This window comes from Trachemys scripta, chromosome 18, assembly GCF_013100865.1.
Source record: "Trachemys scripta elegans isolate TJP31775 chromosome 18, CAS_Tse_1.0, whole genome shotgun sequence".
NCBI lineage: Eukaryota > Metazoa > Chordata > Testudines > Emydidae > Trachemys > Trachemys scripta.
This window is the reverse complement of record NC_048315.1, coordinates 16,614,916-16,627,402: the sequence shown is the minus strand read 5'-3', so window position 1 is coordinate 16,627,402 and position 12,487 is coordinate 16,614,916. Positions and strand designations below refer to the sequence as shown.

Below are 12,487 nucleotides of genomic sequence, written 5' to 3'. Positions count from 1 at the left end.
TGATCTATGTGACTTCATGTTTTGAAACCAGGAATCCACCGTGATATACGCTCATGTTGACTTCTCGTGTTAATCTGTCACTGACGGTGTCAGCCTTTTGCCTAACTGTTCTCTAGCTTGTAAACAATGTTTGCTAAAGGAGACATGGTCGAAGCCCTCAGTTCCGATAAAAATCTATATATTGGTAATGTGATCTGTTCTGAACATTAACCAGGGACTTATTGTAGGTAGAAGCCTTGGAATAAGTTTGAAATAAATAAACCATATAGGAAGGTTTGTGGCAGATGATTCCCCTTCCCCCTCTCCTCCCCCCCATTGAGATTCATGTGACTAAACCTTGTCCTTTGTATGTGTTTTGTTATGACAGATTTGCATTTTTATTGGAGAAACTCTTCTGTTTTCAAACTGGGCAATCACAGCTGACATACTAATGGTGAGTCTATGCTGTCAAAGCATCTTTCCGGCAGGGGAGGATGGGGGTCAAAACAGCTTTTCAGATTTCAATGGACAGCCTGGGGTGTTCACAAGTCCCTTTAAAAGCTTAACTCCAACTCCAGCCTGTTTTTTCTTTTTTGCTGCAAGGGAAAGAGCTGTATATCCTCCCTTATCTTCCTTTTGAATGTCAGTTCGGTTAAACCTCCGTAGAATTCCACTGGTGCCCTGAAATCCTAAGGAATTGTGAATGGAGCTCAGCGAGAGCTCATGAATGGGCTGCCAATTGGCCAGTTTTACCACCCAGAGTCCCCACTGGCTTTGTTTAGTAATAGGAAGTCACCCGCTACACACACAAAGCCAGCCATCTACGTAGCCCCAGGAAACTAGACACACACATACACACACACACACACTCACTCTCTCTCTCTCTCTCTATGAAGACGTTTTGGACTGTGTCCACTTCTTCCAAGAGGAAACACTCAAGGCTTTTTCACATCATGTCCCTCATCTTCCATTTGTTCTCTGTATAAAACATGTCATGCCTCTCTGACCCGAAAGCTCTAGAGTACTCACCTCCTCAACTGGCTTTTGCTCTGAATATGTGTTAACCCTTTGCATGTCTGTAGCTCCCCCCACCCAAGGATCTTGAAACATTGATCCTTGCAGTGCTGTTGTGAGAGAAGTTATCAATAGGTATGTTTTACAGGTGGGGAAACAGAGGCACAGAAGGGTTACAGAACTTGCTCAAGGTCACATGGCAGGTCCATGGCAGGGTTTGGACTGGAACCCAGTCCTGTGCGTAAATCACTAGACGTTCCCCCGTACAGTGCAGGTCCTGATTCTTCTGTCCCTCAGAGTTTTACGGCAGTGTGACTCCCTATGAGGTTATTCCTCACTAACACAAATGTGAGTAAGTGAAGAGTCAGGTCCAGTTTTTCTACACATTAAGGCCCTAATTCAACAAAGAACTTAAGCTTGAAGCTAAGCACGTGCTTAAAGGCCTTGGTGAATACTGATGAAAGTTGAGCACATTATTTCTTTGTGTTATGATAGCACCTGGGAGCCCTAGCCAGGGACCAGGACCCCATTGTGTTAGGTGCTGTACAAACCCAGAACAAATGCCTATGTATGTCTGTCTAAGGTACTTTTATAGTCCCCATCACTGTAGTACCTGAGCACCTCACAATCTATTGTATTTACCCTCCCACGCTCTTGTGAGGCAGGGCAGTGCTGTTATCCATCCCCATTTTACAGATGGGGACCTGAGGCACAGAGAGACTAATTGACTTGCCCAGGTCATACAGGAAGCCTGTGGTAGAGCAGGGATTCGAATCTAGGTCTCCAAGGTCCCCGGCTAGTTCCCTAATCACTGGACCATCCTTATCTTTCCTCTAAATGTTTTGTGTTAAGCCAGGGGCTAAGGGCATGATCCTGCTTCCTCTTTAACCCCTTTAAAATTTGCCTTGATTTCAATGGGAGTGTAGGATCCTGTAGCATTTGAATAGATTTTCAGGTGTCTGCACTCTGCCTTGTATGACTGGATCTTACATTGTTTGTTTTTTGCAGAGACACTGCTGTAGTCCCAAGCATTATCTCAGGGCAAACCAAACCAAAACAAAAAAACCCCTCACAACAACAAATTAACTTTGAAATATTTCTAAGATCCCGTTTAAAAGCAAAACAAAAAACAAACACACACAAAAACCCACCCTAAGTGAAGCATAGGAAAGAGAACATAAAATAAGCCACTCTTGCAGTTGGCTATTTAGACAAATGAACTGTCTGTAATATACAATAATGTCCCTGCTTAATACATTATGAGTGGGAGGATGAACTTAAGAGCATTATACAAATAAATGTGAACATCCATGCGGATCAATACTAGCCCATAAATTGAAGAAATGGTCTGACGTGCGTTTATATTACACGTGGGTCTTGAAAGGATATGTAGTCAGACAGGAAGTGAGAGCCAAGATTATAGAACCATGTTTTATCAGACAGCTTTATAACCGTCCTAGCCAGCAGAGAGGTGTGTAAATGCTCCAGGTGGGATTCACTTTGAACAACACCCAATAGAAATTAATTGGCAATATATTTATTTGGAGGACTAGTAACAGCACTTTGCAGGTCTGTGGTGCCTGCAGTCTGAGGCTCTCCAAGCATTTAGCAAATATTAAGGACATGAGACTCCCGACACCCCGGTGACATACATAAATCTTGTTATCCTGTTTGTGCAGATGGAAAACCTGGGTCATAGAGATGAAGGGTAGTTTCCAAAAGCTCTCGGGGTTGGCCGAACTTGGCTCCCATTGAAGTCAATGAGAATTGTATCCTGACTTCAGTGGGAGCAGAATTAGGACAGCAGCGATGGCTTTTGGAAATCTCACCCTAAGTGACTTAGCCAAGGTCACCCAAGGTTTGCAAATCTCATGACTGCTTATGGGGCCCAATCCTGCAGTTTGCTAAGCAGCTTCATAGACTTTGCAGGATCAGGTTCCAAGGTCCTTATGTTTGCTCATTATCTTAATATTTAAATGTTAGTTCTTGCTAGCTAGTTCCATGCCATTGCCACACTTCCATTGCTGTGGATTTATCTGTGCTCCCAGCATCCTGGTTGGTGTCTGTCCTGCAAAAGGCCCTCATGAATTGGATTTGATAAACAGTCAGTGCTGCAGGATGGATTGTGCTTTGTTGTCTGAGATTCCAAAAGGCTGATATTTATTCCAAATGCAGATTTGCACAAAACAAGCCTTATTCTCAGCACCATCATCTAGAAGTTATGCCTTTGACATGGGAGCTCTAAATTGGAAGGATATTTTGTCCTTTAGCTATGAGGCATTAACAGTTAAACTGAATAAGGACAGGGCACATGTCTGGGAAAACCAGTTCTACCAGCTCCACTAGGGGAATACGTCAGTAATAAAACCACAGCCTTTCTGAGCCTCTATTTAAAGAGGCGAGGCTCGCCCCAGAGCAGCTTCGTCAGCCTCCCTGGACATCCTGTGTGATGTGTGCCACCCAACCTGGAGTCAGGGAGATGAGCCAGGACAATCCCACACTCTTCCTCTTGGCTGGTGTGACTGTTCCACCTCCAGCTTCCGCTGGGACATTCTAACTAACCAGCCTGTGCATGGTTTGAATTTAGTTCTATTTTAATATCGAAATCCCAGTTCAGATCTTCAATTTACTGCTATCCTCCTTAGGACAGTAGCTAAGGTCTCTTACCAGCTATTTCTGCTCTGTCAAAATAAAATATCCTTTAAGCAGGAATAACTGTTTTCCCCCTAACAGTATTTAAGGGAGGAGAAACAATCTCATGTTTCATTTGGTTGCTGTGTTGTATTTCTGTCACTAGGATTTCAAGCTAGACACGTAAATGTATTTGGCATTATAAAGTCTGGTCTCAGCCATCAATAATTTCATTAGTTCATTAGCTTAAAATCTTAGTGGAAGTTATATTGCTATTTGCAATGCTATGTTTTTTTTAAAGGAACAATTAATGGTCAAAACCCAGTTAACCAAGACAAGAAGCTGCATTTGTCCCAAATAGCATTAATTTATTGCTACTCATTTATCAATAGTAAATTCTAATGCCTTTAAATTGTTTTTTCTGGAAAAGGATGGCTTTATGGCTAAAGCATAGGATTGTGAGTCAGAAGAGCTGGGTTTCATTCACCTGCTGTTTATAACAAATATATTTTACTGTTTTTAGCTGAATACCCCTCCTCTGTTCCGATCTGACCCCTCTAGGGTAGAATGTGATTGTACCTTCTCAAAGTCACTCTTCCAGCAGTTCCCTGTAGCTTCTGTGCAAACTGGGTGAGGGCGGGTGAGCTGAAGTTCACCTACTGTTCACCAGCCCAGGAAGTTCCTTGCACTCTGTGTCGTCATCTGGGTGTGGGGTACTGTGTGGCAGCCATGACTCCTGGCTTCTGTTTCTTGCTGTGCCATTGATTCACTGTGTGACCTATCGGATGTCCTTGTGCCTTGGTTTACCTACCTGTAAAATAGGGATAACGCTCCTTTCTGTCATGGGAGTTCAGTGAGGCTCAGTGTTTGTTTGTTTGACTCCTGGCATGAAAGGCGCTATGGAAGGGCTGTGTGTTATCATTGTGACCAGGATGTTGCGTGGGAGCTGATAGAACTTTGCGTTCTTTTGGTGGAGTGCTGCTGCACCTCAGGGGTGTAACAACGTCTAAGTAGCATGCTGCATCAAGTGCACACTGGTTATTTTTGCAGCACCATCATAGCCGGGATGAAAGAACCCCCACAGGTGTTCCTGAGGAGCAGGGGCAAAATCACAAGAAATGGGGTAAAATTTTCCCAAGTGCCCAAGTCCTGTATTACCCATCATTCCTGAAGTGATATATGCACGTTCAAACATGTCCTTCACGGAGCCTGTTTGCTGTAGGCTCTGCTCCATTATGGGGCCTTTAAAAGTTTTTAAAGTCATGTGATTAACCCTTTGCACACCAGAGAGACAGTGATTGCACCTTCCTACCTTAGGAGGAAATTCTGCTTTATTGAAACAAAGCTGCCCCGTTCCGTCTGAGAAAGAGGCATGTTACTGTGGAGCAATTAGCTCCCTAAAACCCAGGATAAATAAATTAGTGAAACTGAGGCAAAGTCATTCCTGGTATAACTCCATTATGGGGTTACATCAGGGCTAGAGTGGCACATCCGCAAATACACCATACTCGGAAAGGGTTCAGAAAAGAGCTACAAGAATGATTTGAGGTCTAGAAAAACAGTGGCTGATAGTAAATGGCTGAAGCTCAGTCTGTTTCGTTTATCAAAGAGAAGGTTAAAAGATCTACAAGAATCTACATAGGAAGAGATTTCTGGTAGGACAGACCGCTTTCATCCAGCAGCAAAAGGACAACTAGATCCAGTGCTTGGAAGAGCCTCCCCAAGCTTTGGGTGTGTTTCCTCAAGCGTTATGGGATCAAGGCCACCACTGAGTCTGGTGCCGACATAATGGGGTCTCTCCCTCGATAAGGAAGGTCCATGTTGGCCCTACAAAAAGCAGCTGCTGATTGTTTTTGGGGGGAGGAAGGGGCATGTGGCTTGACCCCATTCTGCTGCATGGGTGAAACCCTGGAAAACTCATGCCCCCTCCTTTGCATTCTCCTCCTACGGCATAAAAGGCTCCAGTGCCGTGGGGCAAGTTAGAGGGAGGTCGGATTTGAGGAGTCGGCATGGGGTGCACACCTTGGAGCCCACTTGTTAGCCACCTTTGTGCTTATGATATTGTTGAGAGCAGGAGCAGGTCAGACGGGACAGAGAGCCTCCTTTGTTAACCATCTGCAGACTGGTGCACTAGAATTGCGGTGGTGATAGCAAAGCGGCCTGGGCCGCCCGCAGGACAGCTTTGAGTATGGAGCTGGACACCGCTGCCACTGAAAGCCAGGGGGTTGTTTTTCCCATTTGCTCCGACGACACAAGCACTCAGCCTGGATCTGCAGTTGGAAAGAAACCCAGGCACACAGAGACGGTTGGCAGGTTATTTATTTCCCTTCCCTTGTGTGGTTTTTTTTCCCCATCTCCCTTGCAGTATGTGGTTATCCCGACACGACGCGCGACTGCAGTGGCCTTGCAGAGCTTCACTTCGCACCTACTGGGAGATGCTGGCAGCCCCTACCTGATTGGATTCGTAAGTGCACGCTGTGGGTTTGAGCCGGGGGTGTGTGTGTGTGTGTGTGTGTGTGTGCACATTTAGTGCTGATAACAGGTGCCACATTAAAGCACCTTGTGCTTATCCGCAGAACAGGCACCACGCGGTCAGCAGCATTGCAAGCTTACACACGTGCACGCAGTACATGTGGTGCAATCCTGGCCTGGTGGCACCATTTCTGGGAGGGTTGTTCGAACTCGAACTCCATCCCAGTGCAAGGAATCAGTGAAGGGCCCATCACCCTGTCTAGGCAAATGCCAACAAGGGGGACAGCAGTGGTTTCTCTGATGTGGACATGTCCACTAGAAATTAGACACTGTGTGTGTCGTGTTTTTTAACTAAATATTTAGTCTCATTAGCCAAAATCTCTGGGAAGGTAGGGCTATGGTAGTGCCAGCACTCTGATCGGGTGGTATTTTACAGTCACTCTCATAGGAGTAAGTGATTAGACAAATACAACCACCCACACTGCCTTGCATCTTTTATTATGGTTTATTTTTTATTTATATGACGGTAGCACTTAGTCATGGGCCAGTACCTCATTGTGCTAGGTGCTGTACAAGTAGAGAACAAAAAGACAGAGTCTGAAAATTTTCCCCATTGAAAATGTAAGGCTTCTAAGAAGCTTCACGAAAAGAAACATTTCTGAGTATATTGGTCCAAATTCTCAGCTACTACAATTCCACTGTCTTAAGTGCAGCTATGTCATCAGAGACTTGCTCATCAAGGAGGCTTTCGATCCGAAGTGGAAAAGCCGCTCTGTTTATTATAAGGCTGGATGCTATTTCTGGGAGTGGGTGTTGGAATTAGTTCTAGAATGTCTCTCTCTATGAAGAACTCAGGCCTTCGTGGCCTTGCAGGCACTCGCTTGTGTCAACATATTGTTCCCATCGTAGTTCAGCTGTCTGTAAAATAAAATATCCTATTGATTTTAAAGCCCTCTTATGGTACATATAAGACACTTAGCGGCTATGGCCTAGCGTGCTCGAGAGATCTTTTGTTTTCATGTGCCCTAAGTTGTTTGCTGGGGTCAGAATTGGCTGTTTATTTAATCTATTCTGGTTCCAAACCTTGAGACCATAGGAGATGGGGCATTTGGTAATTATGTTCCTTGTTTGTGGTTTCGTATGATCATCCAACTTGCCCAGTGCATTCCAGTGTTTAAAACTAACTGGCCAGAAGTCCGTGTGTGGCTGTTTTTCACAGCTTTTAAAATATTGATAATGTTCAGTCAGCTTTTTTGTGGTAAAAGGCCCCATGACTCTGTGTTATGAAGATGCTGTGTGAATGTGTTCGCTTAGAGAAGTGGCTGTAATTCACGTAAGAGGTTTTTACTACTTGCCTAGCACCGGGACCAATTACTGTAAGTTGGTGCTGGCGGATGAATCGCAAGCAGTGGAAGGCACCATTACACTTTTACTTTGGGTGAGAGAGTTTCTGTTACTCGATGGCTATAACTGTCTTTTTAAAGAGCTTTGCAATAACTTGCAGATTTGACATCAGTCCTGTTGAACAACATAGGGACACCCTATGCTCTGGTCAGCCCCAGGGAAGCCAACGAGATTTCCCCCTTGTATAGCACTTTGCAACCGAAGCACTCTAAAGCACTTTGCAAAGGTGTGATCCCCATTCTACAGATGGGATGACAAAGTGAGGCACAGAGCAGTTAACTGGCTTGTCCAAAATCCCCCAGTGGTAGCGTCTGGCATAAAACACAAGCCTCCCAACTCTGGTTCCTGTGCTAGGCTGCATTGTTGCAAACCTAGTAAAGTTGCCTGGGTGTTAATGGAGAGTAGTATTTGGTACATAGTTAACTCCTCATGTGCCAGAGCATGGCAGCGTATTTCCCCAAGCTGCCTTTTTTCTTAGTTCTAACCAGCCATATCTCTTCTGCCTTCTACAGATCTATTATTGGGATGAATAAGTGCTTCTGGATGTGTGTTTATATGCCTGTTTTCACTGGTGTGGATTTACAGTATTTCCATACATGAAAGGCAGTGTTCCTTGGTATACTGACATATTCCTTCGATTCAGGAAAAGCCAGTGTGGCCAGACAGCTCTCTTTGGTGTCCGTTTCAAGGCTGTGTTTTGGCACTCTTCTCACACTCTTAGTGCTGTCAGTCACTTCCTATCTGAGCACAACCAGTGCTTTCCTCCTTCACCCTCGCTTCTGCTTCCAGGCCTGGCCGTGACGGCGACCAGGGTTTGTGCCAGGCTCTTGCCTTTGATCTGTGAGAGACGTTTCATGTACTGACACAAGCTGTCCGCACTGCTCATGCATTGTCGCCGCCTCTGCGTACCTCATAGCTGTATAGAAATCCTCCCCAGCGGAGGCCCCCACCCGCGTGAGGGGTTGAAACTCGACCGTATCCGTCAGTTATCTGAGTCTTGAGGAGTAGGTGTTGGGAGTGCCAGAGATCCAGCTTGACCAGGTGCTCAGATCCCTCCACGGCACTTTCCATCAGCCAGACTTGTCTCCTGCGCTGAGCTGGTGGTGATACCTCACTGTCTGTCACGCTGATCTGCCACTTCCAGATCACCCCTAGGGGTTCTAGTGGATGGCGCACCGGACTGGGACTCAGGAAACCTGGGTTCTATTCCTGACTCTGCCCCTAGCCTGCTGGGTGATCTTTGGCTAGTCACTTGCTCTCTCTGTGCCTCTGTTTCCTATCTGTAAAATGGGGATAATGATACGACAACCTTTGTAAAATGCTTTGAGATCTACCGTAAACACACTATATAAGAGCACCGACCTAAGTGCTGATGTGGACAGCGATAAGCTCTCCCACCGACATTCACTCACAAAGGTGGTTTTTTTATGCCAACGGGAGACCTCTCTCCCGTCAGCATCGAGCGTCTTACCAGACACGCTACAGCAGTGCAGCTGCACTGATGTAGCAGTTCTAGTGTAGAGTAGCCCTTATTTTCTTCATTCTCAGTCAGCCAGGCTCCTGCCTCCATTCAGCACGTGCTCCACCATCTATTTCTTTTCAGAACTCAGTCTGCAACTCAGGGAGCAGTTCTGTCGATCAATTTTGTTTTGCATGTAATTAAGCCTTAAGGACTGCTCTTGTGCACTCATAATGAGGCTCTTTGTTAATCTTTGATCGTTAATGGGTTCAGTCTCTCTCCACCACTGTCCGTGCATTGGTTTCTGTGTAAATCTTTCAAGTTTTTCTTTGGTGATTTACATTCTCCTTTCGTTTGTGCTTTCTTGGGCTGGGATGGACACTCAGCCAACACTTGTTATTGCGACCAGATGATCTTTTACTCTGACTGAGTCCTCAGATATTTGGATAGTGTATTCTTCATTGTCAATTGCTTCCTCTACAGATCCTTTTCCTCCATCACATTGTTGGCTGTACATCTGATGCACTTCTTGAGTGATAGTCACTACTCTGTGCGTTGCCAGGAGCATTCTGGTTTGGATGTCATTTTTTTTCTTCTCCTCTTGATTCCACGTGTTCAATCCAGCAGTGTGCTATACTACTGGTATGACCCACATATTAATGACTTGGATAAGATTCTTCGAGTTTTGTCCGTAGAGTAATTCTTATTTGTCTTTAATATTCTTTCCTCACTTCTTCTTTGACTTCCTTATGTTGTAACTCCAACAATTCCCTGATTCCAAGGTATTTGTAGGGGGCATGCTGAGAGATAGTACCTTCGTTAACGTATATGCCACCGGAGTGTACCAATTTACCCCTCATTTGAGACGCCAACACACGTTGAGCCAACCCAACCCATAGCTTTAGATCGTCCCCAAACCTTCCTACGTGTCACCCATCTCTGCGTCTCCTTTTGTGATCGATCATCTGTGTATAACAAATGGGTAATCAGTGGTGGTTCTTGTTGATATGAGAACCACAATTGATCTTGCGGAGCGTCCATGTCAGCAGCAGCATTGCTGCTGCAAACAGCCTGGGTGATAAGGAATCCCCTTGAAAGATTCCTCTTTTAATTTGGAGACCCACAAGAGCCATTTTTATTGTTCCTGTTGTTGTTAAAGTGACTTCAAACCAATGCATCCTTTAGACAGTGTGTGACATCCCCCCTGTGCATCCTCAGAGTGGGCACTGGACCTCACAATCCCACTGCTGTAGACACAATCCCTCATGTAGACTGTTGGAACAGCTCCCTGTAGCGTGAATGGGTGCTCCTACTGCTGACTTCACTTGAGTCCCTGTGCTCTGCCCAGCCTCTTCCCTCTGGGACCCAGGGGAGTGTTCATTTTCAAGACAGGAGCTTCCTTTATCTGGCTGGCAGATGACTGCAGTGTCTGCAGAAGGCTCATTGCCCTTTTGACCCATCTTGACCCAGAACAGAGGACTGCAGTGACTAGAATGTAGGTGACCTCGTAATCCATTGTAGGCAAGTCTGAGCTGTTCTGTTATTCTAAAAGAGCTTTGTGCGGCTCTGAATAGTTCCTGGAAAAACTTTAGCCATAAACTTGTCATTTCTCACCTCCCACCCCTGTCCCAACTCCATTATTTGAGTGGGCTGATAACATAGATCTAATGAGCTACTTAAATAGCAAGAATGCTAATGACTTTCTTTTAACAAGTAGTTAACAGAACAATGTTAATTATGGCGGGTGCTGAGTTGCACAAATATAGAGTAGCACTAGATCGGCAACATAGCTAGGGAGAATCAGAATAAATGCAGCATTTGGGATACTACTTTAATGAAAATTGTAATTGCAGCTGTAGGTTTCTCAGGCTTTTTGGCCTGGTTTGAAATGGCCTCATTGCAGATTCATTTTTGAAGAGCTGTCTGGGTTCATAGCCATGCACATGAATATTCTTAAATACAGGTGGAAAGTCACTTTGTGGCAGAACTATGTATACACTAGGTCTAGAGAACTATTTTGGGGCTTATCTACACATGAAAATTTAATCTGGAACAGGACAGGGTATGAATTTAAAGCAGATTAACTTCATGTGTGAATGCTCTGATTCTTGGATAAATGCTTGTTATTCCAGAATAGCTGTTTCTGATTAACTCCCTCTGTGGATGCTCTTATTCTGGAACAAAAGTGCCTAATTCCAAATTAATTTAATCCGCTGTGAAAGAGAATATAATATCCCAGTGTAGAAAAACCCTAAACGTGCCCTATTTCAGATTAGCTTAATCCACTGTATAAAACTGATTGGGAATAGACCATCTTTATTCCAGAATAAGAACATTCCCACCTGGAGTTAATCAGGAATTATTCCAGAATAACTTCCCATCTAGACCCACCCTTGATGTAAAATCCTAGTGGAGCCAAAGCACAGCCAGTTCTTATCTCAGAATTAACACTTTACACCTGAGATTTGCCTTTACTAACTCCATGGAAGTAAAAACTACAGTGTCTCATCTCCCCCAGGATTGCTGTCTTGATGTACAAACACACCTTTATTTTGCAGTGAAGACCACCATTAACAACAAGAGACTTAGGTCAGCTTATCTATGTCTTTCCGGGGTGTGAATTTTCAACACTTATGAGTGAGGTTGCTAGGTTGACCTATATTTTAGGAGTACCCCAGGCCTGAGAGGAGTAGTGCAGTAGTTTCCAAATTGTGCTTTCCAGAGCACTTGCTAGTGATCTGCAGAGAGCTGGCTGCTCACCTGGTGCTGGCTGGCATCCTTGTTTCCATCTGAAAGCACCAGAACTGATGGGAGGAGAGGTGAAATGAAGAACAGAAGTACAGCGGGAGAGGAACTTGAATCCAAAAAGGACCAAACACTTACCGTGCTCAAACAGCTAAAAACCCTTCTCAGTATCACTTCTCTGGGTGAGCCATTCCTGTCGCGACGAGAGAGAGGTCGTGAGATTACGAGTGGAGGGGAGATGTTTGCCAGACAATTTCTCTGTTAAGATGTGGCCCACAGTCTGCAGAAGCTCTGAAACCTCTCCTGCACTAGGACACTTTCCAGTTCGTGTCGGAAGGGCAGTGCATTTTGTGGGTTTTCTTGCTAGCAGAGTGGAATTGAGTTTATAGTGATTTCTGCTTATAATGATGTATCGGATGCTACTTCCTGAATGCCATTTCCTATTGAGGGCTGATGTATTTGCCATTAGCTTGTACTGATTAGTAATGGGATGCTTTGTTCTTAAAGATCAGATCAGAAGGAATTTTTCTGATTTTCTTTGATCTTGTCACCCCATCGTATATTCCTAAGGGCCACTCTGCTGCTGGTAAAAGAGGTGACGGGTTGGAAAGTACTGGATAGAGACAATTATAGCATGAATTACCTGCCTTGGCATTCAAAATGTGCAGTAAAGTTCACTCTGCCCTTGCAAAATGTCAGTGTTTATTTGATGCCTGTCTGCCTGGGGGAATCACTGTATTGTGGCTTGGGATGTAACTATCACTTGGCCATGGGGATAGGTTC

General features: G+C 44.8%; 1 protein-coding gene across 2 annotated transcripts in view; it reads left to right on the top strand.

Annotated features, from left to right (window-relative positions):
• The window catches only part of SPNS2 (sphingolipid transporter 2), a 154,954-nt gene that overhangs the window by 115,842 nt on the left and 26,625 nt on the right, over positions 1 to 12,487 (top strand). For both annotated transcript variants that reach the window (XM_034752232.1, XM_034752231.1), the window contains exons 9-10: positions 368 to 433; positions 5,990 to 6,088. In XM_034752232.1, coding sequence (XP_034608123.1) covers positions 368 to 433; positions 5,990 to 6,088 — 165 coding nt within the window. The remainder of the gene's footprint in view (positions 1 to 367; positions 434 to 5,989; positions 6,089 to 12,487) is intronic.